General features: G+C 48.3%; 4 protein-coding genes across 4 annotated transcripts; 3 read left to right on the forward strand and 1 right to left on the reverse strand.

Moving 5' to 3' along the window:
- Positions 1–398: 398 nt before the first annotated feature.
- HD556DRAFT_1455509 (uncharacterized protein) lies at positions 399–3,199 on the forward strand (the record flags this gene model as incomplete). The annotated part of the gene is given in 12 exon segments (XM_041308122.1): positions 399–485; positions 511–531; positions 582–743; positions 977–991; positions 1,011–1,067; positions 1,262–1,317; positions 1,719–1,750; positions 1,801–1,827; positions 1,862–1,898; positions 2,246–2,301; positions 2,463–2,476; positions 2,592–3,199. The coding sequence occupies 12 exon segments, from the start codon at positions 399–401 to the stop codon at positions 2,874–2,876; spliced, it is 849 nt and encodes a 282-aa protein (XP_041164097.1). The 3' UTR covers positions 2,877–3,199.
- Positions 3,200–4,235: 1,036 nt separating this feature from the next.
- Positions 4,236–7,767, forward strand: HD556DRAFT_1265943 (uncharacterized protein). The gene is made up of 4 exons (XM_041299109.1): positions 4,236–4,400; positions 4,455–4,644; positions 4,703–6,672; positions 6,723–7,767. Exons 1-4 carry the CDS (start codon positions 4,343–4,345, stop codon positions 7,427–7,429), a joined length of 2,925 nt encoding a protein of 974 aa, XP_041164098.1. The 5' UTR covers positions 4,236–4,342; the 3' UTR covers positions 7,430–7,767.
- Positions 7,768–7,776: 9 nt separating this feature from the next.
- HD556DRAFT_73238 (uncharacterized protein) lies at positions 7,777–9,413 on the reverse strand. The gene is made up of 3 exons (XM_041311453.1): positions 8,847–9,413; positions 8,751–8,798; positions 7,777–8,699 (listed from the first exon to the last, which is right to left on the reverse strand). Exons 1-3 carry the CDS (start codon positions 9,266–9,268, stop codon positions 8,090–8,092), a joined length of 1,080 nt encoding a protein of 359 aa, XP_041164099.1. The 5' UTR covers positions 9,269–9,413; the 3' UTR covers positions 7,777–8,089.
- A 23-nt stretch (positions 9,414–9,436) lies between these two features.
- Positions 9,437–11,530, forward strand: HD556DRAFT_1345578 (HAD-like domain-containing protein). The gene is made up of 14 exons (XM_041302226.1): positions 9,437–9,502; positions 9,555–9,639; positions 9,720–9,775; positions 9,839–9,924; positions 9,977–9,995; positions 10,048–10,116; positions 10,170–10,291; positions 10,351–10,404; positions 10,458–10,506; positions 10,559–10,807; positions 10,868–10,983; positions 11,049–11,062; positions 11,119–11,322; positions 11,388–11,530. The coding sequence occupies exons 2-13, from the start codon at positions 9,564–9,566 to the stop codon at positions 11,286–11,288; spliced, it is 1,080 nt and encodes a 359-aa protein (XP_041164100.1). The 5' UTR covers positions 9,437–9,502; positions 9,555–9,563; the 3' UTR covers positions 11,289–11,322; positions 11,388–11,530.
- The last annotated feature ends 2,734 nt before the right edge of the window (positions 11,531–14,264 follow it).

A 14,264-nucleotide genomic window follows, 5' to 3' on the forward strand; every position in this document is an offset into this window, starting at 1 on the left:
TCTCCCCAGTAACTACTAACAAAGTGGTTGGACACAAGTTTTTGGACAGAATGGCCCTTGGGCTTCTAGGCCACATGTCAAATTTTTATTGTTTTTAGTAGGAACAAATACTAGGTCATCGTATTTCTGCCGACTTCTGCCAACCACCCTTGACCTACTGCCGGCAATTGCCGCTTGGCAATTGCCACTGGCAGAATGGCAGCATTCTGCCAACAACACTAAGTGAAGGTAGAGATAAGATCTTATTTTAGGCTCCGACGTCATGCCGAAGTACGTCGTATAGTTGAGTAAGCTAACTTCAGAGCCTTATGTTAACTACCAGCAGGACATTTTACCCGACCTTTACCGACCTTTACCGAGCTTACCGAGATTTCAGGAAATCACCTTGAGCGCCATTAATGTTCGCTCGTTTCTTCGCTGTTGCTTTCCTTGTGGTCCTCGCTGTCGCTACTCCCCTCACTAGCCACTATCCGTGGTGCCGGCCAGTGCAACACTAATAGTAACGTCCAGTGCTGTGAGAGTTCTGCCAGTGTGAGTAATGAATTCTTATTCATTTTCACTGATTCTCATGGTTTCTGTAGACTTCCGAGTACAACAAGGTGGCAAGGTCTCTTGGCCTTGAAGAAATACCGGCCAGTGTCGCCGGCCATGTTGCCTGTAGCTGCAACCCTATTAGCGCTGTTGGCATTGGCAGTGGCGCCACTTGCAACCGACAGCCTATGTGTTGCAGCAATAACCAGATGGTGAGTTGCAGCTCGGTGTTCTCTATTCTGCCCGTGTCTGACAGGGAAATTTCAGAACGGCCTTGTCAACATTGGGTGCACTCCCATTATGCTCTGAGTCGATCCTTAAGTTTTTCCTGGATTTTGGACTTTCCTTACGATATTACATAGTACATATTTTCCTTATAAGCTTTATAGCTGGTAATACCGCACTATCTGGTTTGCATCTGACTTGATCTGACTCGCACTACCAGTGGGATCTGACGGCAGTGCGTGTTCTTTAAAAAGACCATTAATACTTCGACATTGGTGGATGGTACTGCGGTCTCGCGGCGCCCACGAAGAGTGAGTGAGTCCTTAAGCCACTGACCTACTAAGATGCCGCCCTGGTTGACGGCCGACATCTATCACTTTGTATGATGCATTTGGACTCAAGCTGACGACAACGGCACGTTTTATGAGATGTGTACATGCATCCCTAGTCATAAGTGACCTTCCATGATGATTGTTTGCAACTCAACTGAACTCCTCTTTCTTAGGTGGGCGCTGGGCCAATGGGTCTGGTAGTAGCATTGACACTCCTCCAAAAGATTTGGTTTGCCATGCCCTAGTACTTGAGACATACCGGACCATGGTTTCATTGAATGCACAACATGGCTACGCTTTCTCAAACTCTTCAACTTTCTCAATGGCTCAGAAGTCAACGATCAGGCGAAGCTGGCTCCCATTGTCCGTTCATATAGGTCTCGAATGTTGTAACCTCTGACAGACTCTCCGCTAGCTCCGCATACGGGGCCTTCAACCTACCAGCGATGTTATTCATGCGCAGCACAGCCGTGTTCTCGAGGTTTCATGCTGATCGTTTTGTCTTTTAACACACCCTAAAGATCATAGGCCAGCAGTTCTTGAATGTGATTCTGCGAAGCCACCTACAGAGACTCTCATTCTCTTCAAGATGGATACCGAACTGTGCTAGTTGGAATCTGTTTTCAATAGCAAGTGGATGGTCGGCTTTGATGGTGCAAAAGGTGAGACGCGCTCAAATATACCAGGATACGACTGAATTTGGGTTCAACAGATATTGTGCTTGGGCTTATGTTTTCAGGTGAGACTGGAGACAATATCGGAGTTGTTACTAGTGATATTCGTTCAAAAGGCGTTGGTCTTCACAGAGTGGTAAGTCCATTTTCTCTCATTATCCGATGGCAGAACCTCCTGATCCTGTCTCGGAAGCATTGACATCGATTTGTAAACGCTGGTGAACTATCGTATGTACTTCTGCTCATTACGCTTGGAAATTCACATTATGTTTTTGCGTTCAACCGACGAAGTTGCCGAGCGGCGAGGGTGGCTGGCAATTTTTCATTTTCGGTCCTAGATAGACCCGACGAAGATTTCTCGGAAGGAAATTGTATTACAGATTACCATCGTATTGCATCATTGACACCTACGCTGGTTTGAGCGGAAGAATTCTGGTGCGTTTTGCCTGGAACATTCTGTATCTGTCGATGCGTCTTTCTTAGGGCCAATATCTGCATGGTGAATAAGTTGAGCCAGGGTCCAGTGTCCGTTGTAGGCGGTATGTGGTTCTAATTTACATAGGCCTGTGTAGCTGTGCTAATGGAAGTTGCCGTAGATGCTGCTGATTGATTGTATGTCTATTTATGAAATGATGCATGATGGCTGGTCTGATCGGTGGTAATACTTGCCCATTTCTATACGATTCGGGACTCAATTCAGGTTTACAAGATGCTGTGAGGTAAATGCAGACAATACAGTGCGCCGTACAGTAGTCTACTAGGATGGAAACTTGCGCTCGTCGAAAAAGGACTTGCCCATAAATGTCTTCTTGAGACATACAACCACTAGCGTCTACCTGTCATCTCCGAGATTCTGGAGATAGCCATCTCGATTCTTAACCAGACAATAACGACAGGAGACATACCGATCCAACAAAACTCCATCCTTTCCATGTCTGGTGTCAGATGCCGATTCAACAATATCGTTCTCGACAAGTTTGCAATTCCAGGAAAGCCAGTAATGCATATGGGGGTGCTTGGCGAGGGTCATCTGGAGGCTGGGGACAAAGAGCCCCATGCGCCAAATATGCTCCAGGTGGAAGATGGAAAGTCTGATGTGAAGACGCCCCTTTGATCTGCACCGACTATCATGATGGTATCACACAGTGCCTGTGTTCTTGCCGAGCCTCGCAAACACAACTCTGATCTCAGGTTTTACTTGAGACGCGAGACAAGATGCAATTGTCGTTCTGCCGTCATCGGCATCGGTGATGGGCTCGTTGCATCTTCTGCTGACCTTCAAGTTTTTGTTGATCAGAAGAGCTATGCTTATTCGGCTTACGTCATGGAAGCGAATCAGATGAAAGTCGGAGTGATTGATTGTTGTGACCGTTGGTGAAGGCATGAAGAAAGATCTCAAAAATATTTTTGAAGGTACAGAGACTGTCATGATAGCTTTTTAATATTAACGACTCATGCATGTATACCTCAAATGCCTCTGATATATGTAATCTATGTTACGTAGGCATCACACCTGTAACTAAAACATATGTATCCAGGTAATGTAAGTCAGATTTCCAATTCATTTTAGCTAAAGTGCTTTCGGGCTGCGAAAAGTGAGAAAAGAAGTGGGTTGTACGCGCATCTAGTGAACCTCCGATACCCAGGAGGCGGACCGGGGAAAGCCCTGCATACACACTAGCGTCGGTTTTGCAAGTTGCCCGTGGGAGTGGTACGAAGGTACAAGTGTGTAGAATGAACACCGGTCCGGGTGAGTATAAGTGCGGGCCGCATTCATGTGGAGGATGCTGTGGGGTCATTCGAAAATAAGTACAATAATGGAGTCATCGAAGTTGGACCAACGTGTTCGGTTGCCAGTTCTGTGCGGCCTAGTATAACTCCGGGCAATGCCTGACAGTACTCGTTTCGGTGGCGGGTGGAATTGAGATCGGGCTGCAGACAAAGCGACGCGAGAGCAAACCATGTAGCTAAGCAACGGAGAACGAAGGTGGTGGCACAAAAACAAGTGGCAACGCGCGCTCCGCACGGCTATCTGAAAAAGCTATTCTTCTGCTTAATTAATAGTCTCGACTTCGTTACTGACTCAAGTACAAAGTGTCGCCAACTCACATTCATACCGTAAGCAAAGTAGCGTGATGGGCGTAGTCTCTATCGTTGGAAATGGATGGCCCTATCGCAGCGTGAGTTTTCGTACCTTCAAGGGGCGTGTCCAGCCCGCAATCATCGTAGGTGATCGCTAGTAGTACAAGAACAGTAAAACTTTTGAAAGGGCTCAAAGTTCCAAATGAAGATTACGTTTGATGGAAAAAACAACATCTAATGCTGGCAGGCTGTAGTTATTGCTGTGCATCAAAGGCCAGGCCGCTGCCCCACAGAGAATATTTGCCAAATTGCGGTTGGCTGCGTAGTATACTATTGGATGCTTTGTAAGCTGGGTAATTGAATGATACCGGACCTGCGCCTGCCTTTGTCAAGGATCATCATCATCTCCAGCGACACCGCACCTGTGTATAATAGTACAGCCATCTCATCCTATGGTACTTTTATCTTCAAACCGTGTAATCGCCTAGGCATACTGTCATGCTGGCCCCTTCCAGAAACCACAGAGCAGAGGCAAAGTTTAACGTCGCTACTGAGTGTATGTCATTCAATTATTTACCTTTATTTTATGGTTTTTCTGACTATATGATAGTCCCACATCTAGGACTTCATTCAGCTGCTGCATCAGGCGACATCGGACTAGTTCAGTTTGCTCTCAATCATGGCCAACCAGTAAACTCTGTTTTAGACGGCGTTCTACCTTTACACGCTGCTTGTGCAGGTGGTAATGATCTCGTAGTCAATCTTCTCATCCAACACGGAGCAGACGTCAATGCATCAAGGTAAGTCCTCGTCATTAATCCATGATTCCGATCACATATATATGAACACTTTCCATAGACTTCCCCGCAGATATTCTGATCGCAGCCGTGATTCTGCCGCTCCTATAGTTGGTACTTCTGGTGCAACCCCACTTCACTTCGCTGCTGCAAACGGTCACGCAAGCGTCGTTCGCACCCTTCTTGTGCATGGTGCCCATCCTAATCGTCCAGATAAGCACGGCATCACCCCTGAGATTATTGCCCGTCAGAATGGTTGGGTTGAGTGCGCTGATATCCTCGCAAGCGAGATGCTTGCACGTGCGCGCGGTGACAATACACCTGATAGCGACAGTCATTCCTCTAGGGAGCGACCCCATCCTTGTGTCGAGCACGTTGAGTCTTCCCTCAGGAAGAAACTCCATTTCAAGCGCTCTATCGACCATGCTCTCACCGCACTCAAGTCCACAAGCGCCACCCCTGATATCGATCAAAAACCACTCTTTGTGCGCTCAGGCTCCTCTGAACAAGATGTCACGCAACCTCAAGGCTCGCCTTCGTCTGGTCGCCGCCCATCTTTACCTCATATCTACGACGAACCACCCCAGCGCCCCCCGCTCCCAAAAGCTTCACGTCGTCCCAGATCGGCAGGCACAGGCGCCGAGGCTGCCCCGCCCCGCAAACTGAACTCAAAGTTGTCACTCCTCAGCCTGTTCAAGAAATCAAATGTAGATACTTCTTCGTCGAGCGTTACCTCTGTCTCGGAGCCCCCGATCAATTCCCCCTCTTCTTCATCACCCGTCCCTGTCCCTGGGACAGCATCGCCTGCGTCACCTGCGGCAATAATATCTTCCCCGCGCGTCTTCCCCACACCACTTTCATCATCTCCGCAGGAGACACCCACGCATGACCTCCACCGCCGCAGGCCAGAAACCAATTCTACACGCACTTCCCCCGATCCAAATCCATGGCATCGTTCCATCAGTTCCTCGTCCATACCTGGCGAAGAAACGCTTCCCGAGTCAACAGCCCCTATGAGACCGGGCATACTGCGCATGCACACACGCTCAACTTCAGGCCATGGCTCTCAGCAATCCTCCTTGTCTCGTATCATCCGCTTTGAAAACTCTTCCTCTAGCTCCTCCCTCACCGCGCGCGCGCGCAGCCCACCCTCACGTGGGAGCGTTCTACATGACAGCCGCCTGCGTGCCCTCAGCATGGGCTCCTCAGCAGGTGCCCCGGACACCGATCGTATACCAGACACAATCGAAGAATCTCCACGAATCCCCCAGTCTCCCCCTCCCATCCTTGTCAACGCCATCGACCTCGATGACCTCGAAGACGAAGAAGAATACGGCGTACCCATCATCCACTCTCCATCCATGCCAAATATGATGCTCACCCCTGATCGCGCAGTGACACTGCCTGCTCAATTCCCATTCAGCATCAACGTACCACCACCTCCTGATGATAGTATCTTGTCTTCTGAAAGTCGCCTGCGTGGAGACTCTGTCAGCAGCTCAGGCACAACAGGTACTGCGAGCACATTCACACAATCTAGTGCAAGCGACTCACCATGGCCTCCAACGCCCCACTCATCTGGCGCCAGTCCTCTAATTGTATCCCGTTCCGTGGACACAGACACCGGCATACACATGGGCATAGACGCACTCCCCATATCCCCACGTGTTCGCAGAACGCCTTCAGGTCTTGACATGCCCTCAATATCCTCACGAGCAGAGGTAGAAGCGCTTGTTCAGCGGGCGCAGCAGTCTGTACTTGATATGGCTATTGATTTGGAGGAGAATACAAGGAGGGATCAAGGGACTGGACGGACGCCTTTGAGCTTGAGGTTGGCAATGTTTGGGGAGAGTTTGGCTATTGAGAGGAGGATGAAAGAGGAAGAGGATGCTGTTGGAAGGGGGGTGATGGTTGCTAATACAGGGACGACACCTGTCGGGAACAGTTTGGGTGTGGGTGAGAGGTCTTTGTTGTCGAGCAGTAGACCTCGGGCCATGGAGTTGGATTTTTCGAGGAGCAGCAGTAGGAGTGGTTCGTTGTTGTTCCTTTTTTTGCTTTTCACGTGTTGACACATGCTATAGGTGCATCCAGCGAGGACACGTCGTTGCAACACAGTACGCGGATAGCACCGGACGAAATCAGACGGACGGCGTCTGTCGATTTCAGGCGGACGATGTCAGATTCGCCCTTCACCAGCATCTCTCGAACTTCAGACAACACCCGACGTACACGTAGTCCTCCCGTCGCATCACGACACCTGCCCCTCTTGCACCACGACCCGAACCGGCATCCACATTCCCCGCTCCCCAGTCCACACACGCAATCATTCGAGACATCCACGTATACGCCACCGCGGCCGCGTACGCCTGACTCATGTGATACATACATAGATGAAGATACAGAACTGACGGGTTTGGGTATTGGTTTGGGTATGGGCTTGGGTATACCGCTCTCGCGCATCTCGACAGCTCCCACTCACGCTGGACGCATACCCACGATGCGGAACGCAGCAACGACACACGACGCATCAACAACGCGTAACTTATCACCATCTAAACGTAACCCAACGATGGCACGCAACGCATCGCCAGCAACAAGGACCACATCATCGTCAGGACCACGTGATATATCATCAACGCCAGCAACACGGAGCGTGAATAAATTATCCCGGATGGGATTCTCGACGTTGGAGGGGTGGCAGCCATCGTCGATAACGACGGGTTCGCCGCCTACGAAGCAGAGATTTGGGGGGATACGGACGATAGTTAGGGGGTTTCAGGGGAAGTAGGCGTGTCCTTGATTCCTATATTTTGCGCTGGACTTGGACTCGGACTCGGGGTACCTCGTCGTTCCCTATGCATATGCCTGGCAGGCTTTCGTTGATGGCCAGAGCTTACTTATTAGACGCTGTGTTGTGTGTTTTCTGCGCGTTTTGTTTTCTTGCATTTTTGACATGTATTATCCATCGTTGTCGTCGCCATTGTTTTTATTATTGTTGTTGTAGTATGGTGCTTGTGATAACTTACTTGTGTTTCGTTGACATTGTAACATATGCACTTTTTGATACCTGTTTGTAATTTTATTGATATGATTCTATGGGCGTGATGAATTGATGCTTGGATTTTTGGTGTGGTCGTGACTAGGAGAGAAAACTGCGATGTCTAAGCTTGGCTGAAAATTATTGTGGGCTAATCCATGCGACTATTTCCAGTTCAGAGATATTCAAAGCACCACCATACTCACAGTGGTCGAGTCCGCAAAAGCGATGCACAGTCATCTTTTGATCGTTGAAGTTCCTGCATTCGCAGCCGCCTCAAACGAATATTCACATAGGAATCAAAGTATCGTTGTTCAGCATTGCCCTGCCGAGGACGTTCCAACGAAAATTTCGCTCGCGAGCCAATTAGCAATTCTCGCAAGAGACCCGGTCTTTCGAAGTCCAAACATCTCATTCATAAACGTCCCAAGGTAACGGCCCGTTATACACCATCCCCGCATCATCAGGACACCACTCCAACAACCCCCTCAACTCCGGTGCCGATGCATGATAGGAATGAAATCGTAGAAACGGGTTCCGCGCCCGTCGCTTGGCGAGCAAAAAATCGTGGCAACCATACAAATCGAGTTGATACGGAGCGTATCCATTCTTAACCTGGATTCCAGTTGAACACAGCATAAAACCGCTGAGGAAGACAAAGGTGCTTACTTCGCCGATACGAGCTGACTCCTCGTTAGCGGAAGGCTCGATTCCGATGTATTCAAAATGATTAGCAGGGAATCGAAGGGCTGTGCGGTGAAGCTCTTCGAAACGACGGCGCTTCATGTCGTAGCCGACGATGGTGACCTGTAGGGGATACCGGCCTGTTATTTCGTGAAAACGAGCCAGCGAGAATAAAAAGTTTTGGTATGAATCAAGAGCGTAGGTCTCTGTTGTCGCACGAGGGAAATGGGGCGCGTGGGATGGTTGTTTTGAGTCGGGGTGAAAAAGCCCTAGACTTATTGCTAAACGCATGTAAGATTCTGCTTCTGTCGTGGTCGACTGCAGTCTAGTTTGACCACTAGAAAGGAGGGTTAGCGAGACGAACTTGTATCCTGGGTTGAATACCTGCCCGCTGAAAATGAGTAAGGATGAATCATCTTTGAGCGTTATTTCTACTCTGAAATTTATCAGCTTCGTGATTTGGTGATTTGGTGAGAAGACATACCCTCGTCTGATGTGTTCTACGAACGCAGAAATCCTGTAACTACCTCCCCCTCTCTGATATTCCTCTAACGTCCACTGACCTGCATCTAACACCTGATCAGGCTGCGTACCAGTCCAAATTGCGTGACCTGGAACAATGACGAGATGAGAGAGGTTTTCTAGAGTTGTATTACGAGCTATGGTCGAGAGGATGCTCTGAGGGGGCGTGTAAGTTACCAGTGAAGGCGGAAAAGAGGAAAATATAAAAGCGAGGTTATATAAGAATGAAACGCAGAAGCATCCTGCGAGAATGATGATGCTTAGGTTCGTGAACCTTGATCGCGAACGTAGGAGGCTGAGAGCCCGTCTGAGGTCGGACGAGGAGAATGTGCGGAGGTGCTGGGAGGTTCCTCGTCGGTTGGATGAGACTGGTGAGGGAAGCATAGGGCTGCGATAATATCAAACGCGTCCGCTGGTAACCCAGTCAGTCGTTACGCGTTAAGCATTCGTAGAAAGTTGGCTGGCTAAGCCAGCCTGGCTTGTACACGGTTCCCCAGTCACGTGAGATCCATTCAGCAGTGTTCAGCTGTTTACGCGTTCATTGAACGTTCACGCGGCGCACGCCTTAAATCAGTGTTCAAACGTTCACGGCTCGTGCTCACGACCTTGAAATAATAGGTACTCTAAATTTTGGCTGCTGCTTACTCCTGCTGCTTACGACGCTTTTCAGGCCGCAGGCATGTTAATTCCTCGACACATTGGTCCAAAATATGGCAACAGGGTGACGGTCAAGCAAATCGCACGTTACTTGAATGGTGAGCTGGTGGCAGTGGCTGCTGGCTACCACAATCGTCAATTGAAAATTTTGGTATAACGGTTCACGCGTTTTAAACAGGTCCAGGAAATGGTACAGCCAAGCCCCGTTCGCGGCTCGCATTCGCATTTGACATCGTATGGTTTGGACTGATGCCATGAGACTGTCCAACGACTTACTGTGTCTTGCACTCTTCCCAGGATGGTGTTCTCCTTCGTGGAAAGAACCCCCTGCCTGCTGCCAAAGAGGCGTTATCGATCCTTGATGGCAACAATAAACTTGGCCTGTACTTGTGTCTTTCCTGTTGCTTATCATCTAGTTAGCTGACTCACTTAAAGCAAGATACCCTTTATTCTGGTAGATGATTACTATGTCCTTTTGTGATCTAAGCATTCAATTGTTGCCGCAGCTCACCAATGGCGGTGGTGTGAGCGAAGAGGAACGGTGTCGCAAGTTGAGTTCGCAGCTTGGTGTACAGGTGCTATATCAAAGTTATCCTGAAACCTCAATTTTACTGACAAATTTGGACAGATTCATCCTGACCAATTCATACAGTCTCACACTGTTCTGAAGTCTATTGTACACAACTACGTTGACGTGCCAGTCTTGGTTCTTGGAGGTCAGGGTGATACCCTTCGGAGGGTCGCAGAAGGGTACAAAATTCTTGTAGCTTGCATCTAAATCCTATTGATGGAATCTCAATTAACTGCAGATACGGCTTCCGGAAAGCTTATACTACCCTTGATGTTCTCAATTGGAACCCATCGTGAGTTCTTTACTTCCTTGATGGTTTTGACTCGACTTTTTTCATGTTCCCAGGATATGGCCTTTTCATAACCTCACACAAGAAGAAAGAGCATCCGTCAGGGTAATATTCTCACTCGCTCAGGCGAACGGCTTACACAAACATGATGACATAGCCGGCCGACTTCTCGAAGATCCAATTTGGCGCAATCTTTGTTTTCCATGATCCTAGAAATTGGGCTCTCGACACCCAAATCATGTGTGATGTGATCCAGGGTATCATTGGGGGATCTCATGAAACCAATCATACACGAAAGCCTGTCGACCTAGTATTTTGCAACCCCGATTTAATATGGCAGTCGGATTTTGAGGCTCCTCGTATGGGCCAAGGAGCTTTTAGAGTAGCATTCCAGGCCGTTTTCCAGGCGAGTTTGTCATTAACAGCTAAATCCCATCGAGAACAATCTGATGTATTGTTTTTGCAGTCATTGACAGGGTCCACATATCCCTACATCCAATTTGGCAAACCAACTGAGGCCACGTACAATTTTGCCGAGATTATGCTCAAGCATCGCTTACAGGGTGTACCCAAATCATCATTGTTCGTAAAACCTGGTGACATGTCCGTCCTCGCGGTCAGCTAACGACCGTACAACGCGCTACCAGGTACATGGTGGGCGGTACGTATTTTGCAATTCTTGCTCTCAATGTGACCCTCAATTTTATGTCACCGCAGATAACCCAGAATCTGATATAGCAGGTGCCAATACTGCAGGATGGAAATCAATTCTAGTTCACACAGGTGTATACGATCTCCATCGTGGACCTCCAAGTCATCAGCCCACTCATCAAGCAGAGGATGTCGCAGAGGCAGTTCGTTGGGCGTTAGAACAAGAATTCTGCTAATACATTACTGATATGGGACGAATTTTACATCACGGTAGATGCTATTATCTCTTCCACCGATCAGTCATAGAGTGCGGAAGCTGATACATGACCCTGAAGGTGGTATCGACAAGATGGTGCGACGGGGAGCATTGTCCGGGGCCAGTGAATGGTGGCAATGATCTCATGCATAACTTAGACTACACATATTTTTGGATTAGTCTAGACCATCCGCAATTATATCCGACCAACTTGCAGATTGACAATCGGAGATCTCAATCAGGTTCTGAGGTAATAGTCAAATCCCACAACTCCACGCAGTTAACCGGCCCCCACAACAGCGCGCACACTGAACAGGTGCCTGCCGCAAGGAGATTGATCGAAAAGGAGATTTCATCGGAGGTTCTCGCAGGGGCCATACTACAACCAATGTCGGGTGCACTTCGCACGATTCTTGGCACCGAAGCCTCTAACACCGTAACGGCCGCAGTAATGTCAACATACCAATGGCAAGCTCCGTGTCATGAGTTCACATTTCTGATTCGATGTTGAATTCATCTGAGCGGTTACTATGTATTGGTTTTCCAAACCACTTGGTGTCGTGGCTGGCAAAATGATCAACCTAACAGTGCTGGACTACAGTTCTGCTTACCGTACTAGGTGCTGTCAAGGAGTTCAACCGACCCCGCTGAAAACGGTTTTTCCAAACCGTTCAACATCCGTCCAATACAAACTTGCAAAGTATCTACAAGTAGTAAGCAAAAAGAAGTTTAGAACAAGACAGACAAACTCTTAGTACACTGACCTAACCTTGAATACTAACTAACTAATCACTATCATGATATAAATGAACCTAACCTAAACCTAACAAACCTTCGGTCGGGTGAGCCCAAATTGATACAGGAAGCCATGGGTCATGGGTAAAGAGCAGAGTCAAACAGGCTGCATGGCATCAGGCAGGCACCGTTGCTTCACGTTCTTCCTCAGGCTCATTGCTGCCAGTGGACTCTCCTACCCTGTTCCGACAATCGCAACATCATGACCCACGGAAAGATCCTTTTAGTGCTATTGCCGAGACCGAAAATAACGACTAGAAGACTGAAAACAAGAGTAATTCGCAGCCAGCTAGTGAGCACAGCCGATGATTCATTGAAGTCGGTGTCAGATTCCGGATGCCGTGGTATACCAGGCCCTTCATATTCTCCAACCTTAAAATTTCGCTTACGACTTAAAGCCGTGGTGGCGGATCATTAAGGCATGGCGTGAGCTAGTGCTCTGTCATGACTCGTAGGGTCAGTGTGTATGTACCACAATCCGTGTCGCATGCGGCTGATATTTGCTAGTGCAGTGACAGAAAGTTTCAAGATCAAAGTTAATTTTTGATTCTGTGGATAGCAATATAAAAAATTTCAGCTCGCGACTTGTGATAGCTCAAACATTGGCCCAATGTGACCAAGCGGAAAAACTCACACTTCGTAGGATGCCCGAAATTGACTTGGCCTCGTCATAGTACCTCAATTGCTGCAGTTAGTACCAACCCTCTTCATATGACGACTCACGAAGCAAACACCAGAGCCTTTGAGTCCAGAATCCAGACCAGAGGACGAATGGGATCGCTGGCGGCCACGGTTGATTCCGCGATGAACCTGAAGGCTAGTAGTAAAGGCCGGGTTATTTGAATTGAGCTTAATTAAGTTTTAAGTTACAAAAATTGAGATTTTCCTAATGCAGCTGGAGAGGAGCAAGTAGGCGGCGGCAGGCACGAATCGGTTCTTCGCCCTCATTTGTTTCGTTCTCGCAATGCATGGTAATAGATCACATTGGACACGCAAATGTAGATGTCCTTTGACTAGTAGGGTGAGGTGGAAGGAAGTTCAACGTTCAACAACGCAGAGGATCTTCATGTGACTGCTTACAAATTACAAAGGCTGTGCTTCAACTTGTTCAACTTCATCAGTACTGTCGCAAGCTCGCATAGTACACGTCGATCGTCCATCTTTCTGCAAGATCCCACCGTGACTACGGCTTGATCAATAATCTAAGCAAATCTACGGAAGTACCTTGTGCGAGAATCTGCGCGAAATTACGATACCTCCATTGAACCAGCGTCGCTAGAAAATCTACGATGAATCCCATTCTCTATGGTCACCTACGGATATTTTGTGGTTCATCATGATGTTACGGGTGCGGTGAGGGCCGATTTTCAGCGGAGATGAGTCCTCATAAACTCCTCGGGTATTCACTGGCTGGCAGGTTCAAACTACACATTGCCCGTGAGACCAATTTCAAGTATGATTAAGGCTGTACCACACTAACTTCAAATTCAATAATATTAATACAGATTTAGAGGCCAGCGCTTCGTTTTCGCACTCGATCAATTAGTAAGTCCGGAACTATCCTGTTTACAACTAGTATTCTAGGGCCAACCGTCGGTGCAGACAACAGTCTAGTGTTGGTCCGTTGGTCCGCCGTGTGGTAAATATTCGTGATCATGCTCTCCCACAGTTAGCACTGTTGGCCAGCAATACGGCGCGCCAGTTTTGCCACTCCAGTCCCGGCAAACTCGGAGGGTTCTGCGGCAAAAACCAGGCGCATCCAGTAGCAGGGTAGCTTATGATGAGTCGACTCAGACGAATCTGTGACAGATTCGTCCCCAGGACCACAGCGCACTACCACATGGTCACATCCATTCCGATGTTACCATCATTCGCAGCCTTGTTCACTCGACCCTGTCTTACCTTGTCATTCATTGATTCCTTGGCCCCTGAGCTTCGCTTGCTGAGATTCATCGCTCGCAACTTGTAAATTTCGGCTTCTGCTTGTTTTCTATCTGACAGGATGGACCGTAATCATTATGACCTGAGGATGATCCGGCTCTCGCACCTCCACTTCTGACGCAAATCCACATATCCAGCTGCAATACACCGAGAGGTGATAAGCTTCACAAAATAAAACCTATAAAAGCATCTTTCAATAGAGACGATGGTCCTCATAATC

The sequence above is a fragment of the Suillus plorans genome, assembly GCF_016647745.1.
Source record: "Suillus plorans strain S12 chromosome Unknown HD556scaffold_10, whole genome shotgun sequence".
Lineage (NCBI taxonomy): Eukaryota > Fungi > Basidiomycota > Agaricomycetes > Boletales > Suillaceae > Suillus > Suillus plorans.

Coding starts and splice junctions, on each gene's coding strand:
- HD556DRAFT_1265943 (XM_041299109.1), top strand. CDS start 4,343: ATGCTGGCCCCTTCCAGAAACCACAGAGCAGAGGCAAAGTTTAACGTC. Junction 4,645..4,702: donor GCAGACGTCAATGCATCAAG/GTAAGTCCTCGT, acceptor CACTTTCCATAG/ACTTCCCCGCAGATATTCTG. Junction 6,673..6,722: donor GAGGAGCAGCAGTAGGAGTG/GTTCGTTGTTGT, acceptor CACATGCTATAG/GTGCATCCAGCGAGGACACG.
- HD556DRAFT_73238 (XM_041311453.1), bottom strand. CDS start 9,268: ATGCTTCCCTCACCAGTCTCATCCAACCGACGAGGAACCTCCCAGCAC. Junction 8,799..8,846: donor GTAGAACACATCAGACGAGG/GTATGTCTTCTC, acceptor GATAAATTTCAG/AGTAGAAATAACGCTCAAAG. Junction 8,700..8,750: donor TCCTTACTCATTTTCAGCGG/GCAGGTATTCAA, acceptor CCTCCTTTCTAG/TGGTCAAACTAGACTGCAGT.
- HD556DRAFT_1345578 (XM_041302226.1), top strand. CDS start 9,564: ATGTTAATTCCTCGACACATTGGTCCAAAATATGGCAACAGGGTGACG. Junction 10,117..10,169: donor GTTCGCAGCTTGGTGTACAG/GTGCTATATCAA, acceptor AAATTTGGACAG/ATTCATCCTGACCAATTCAT. Junction 10,292..10,350: donor CTTCGGAGGGTCGCAGAAGG/GTACAAAATTCT, acceptor AATTAACTGCAG/ATACGGCTTCCGGAAAGCTT.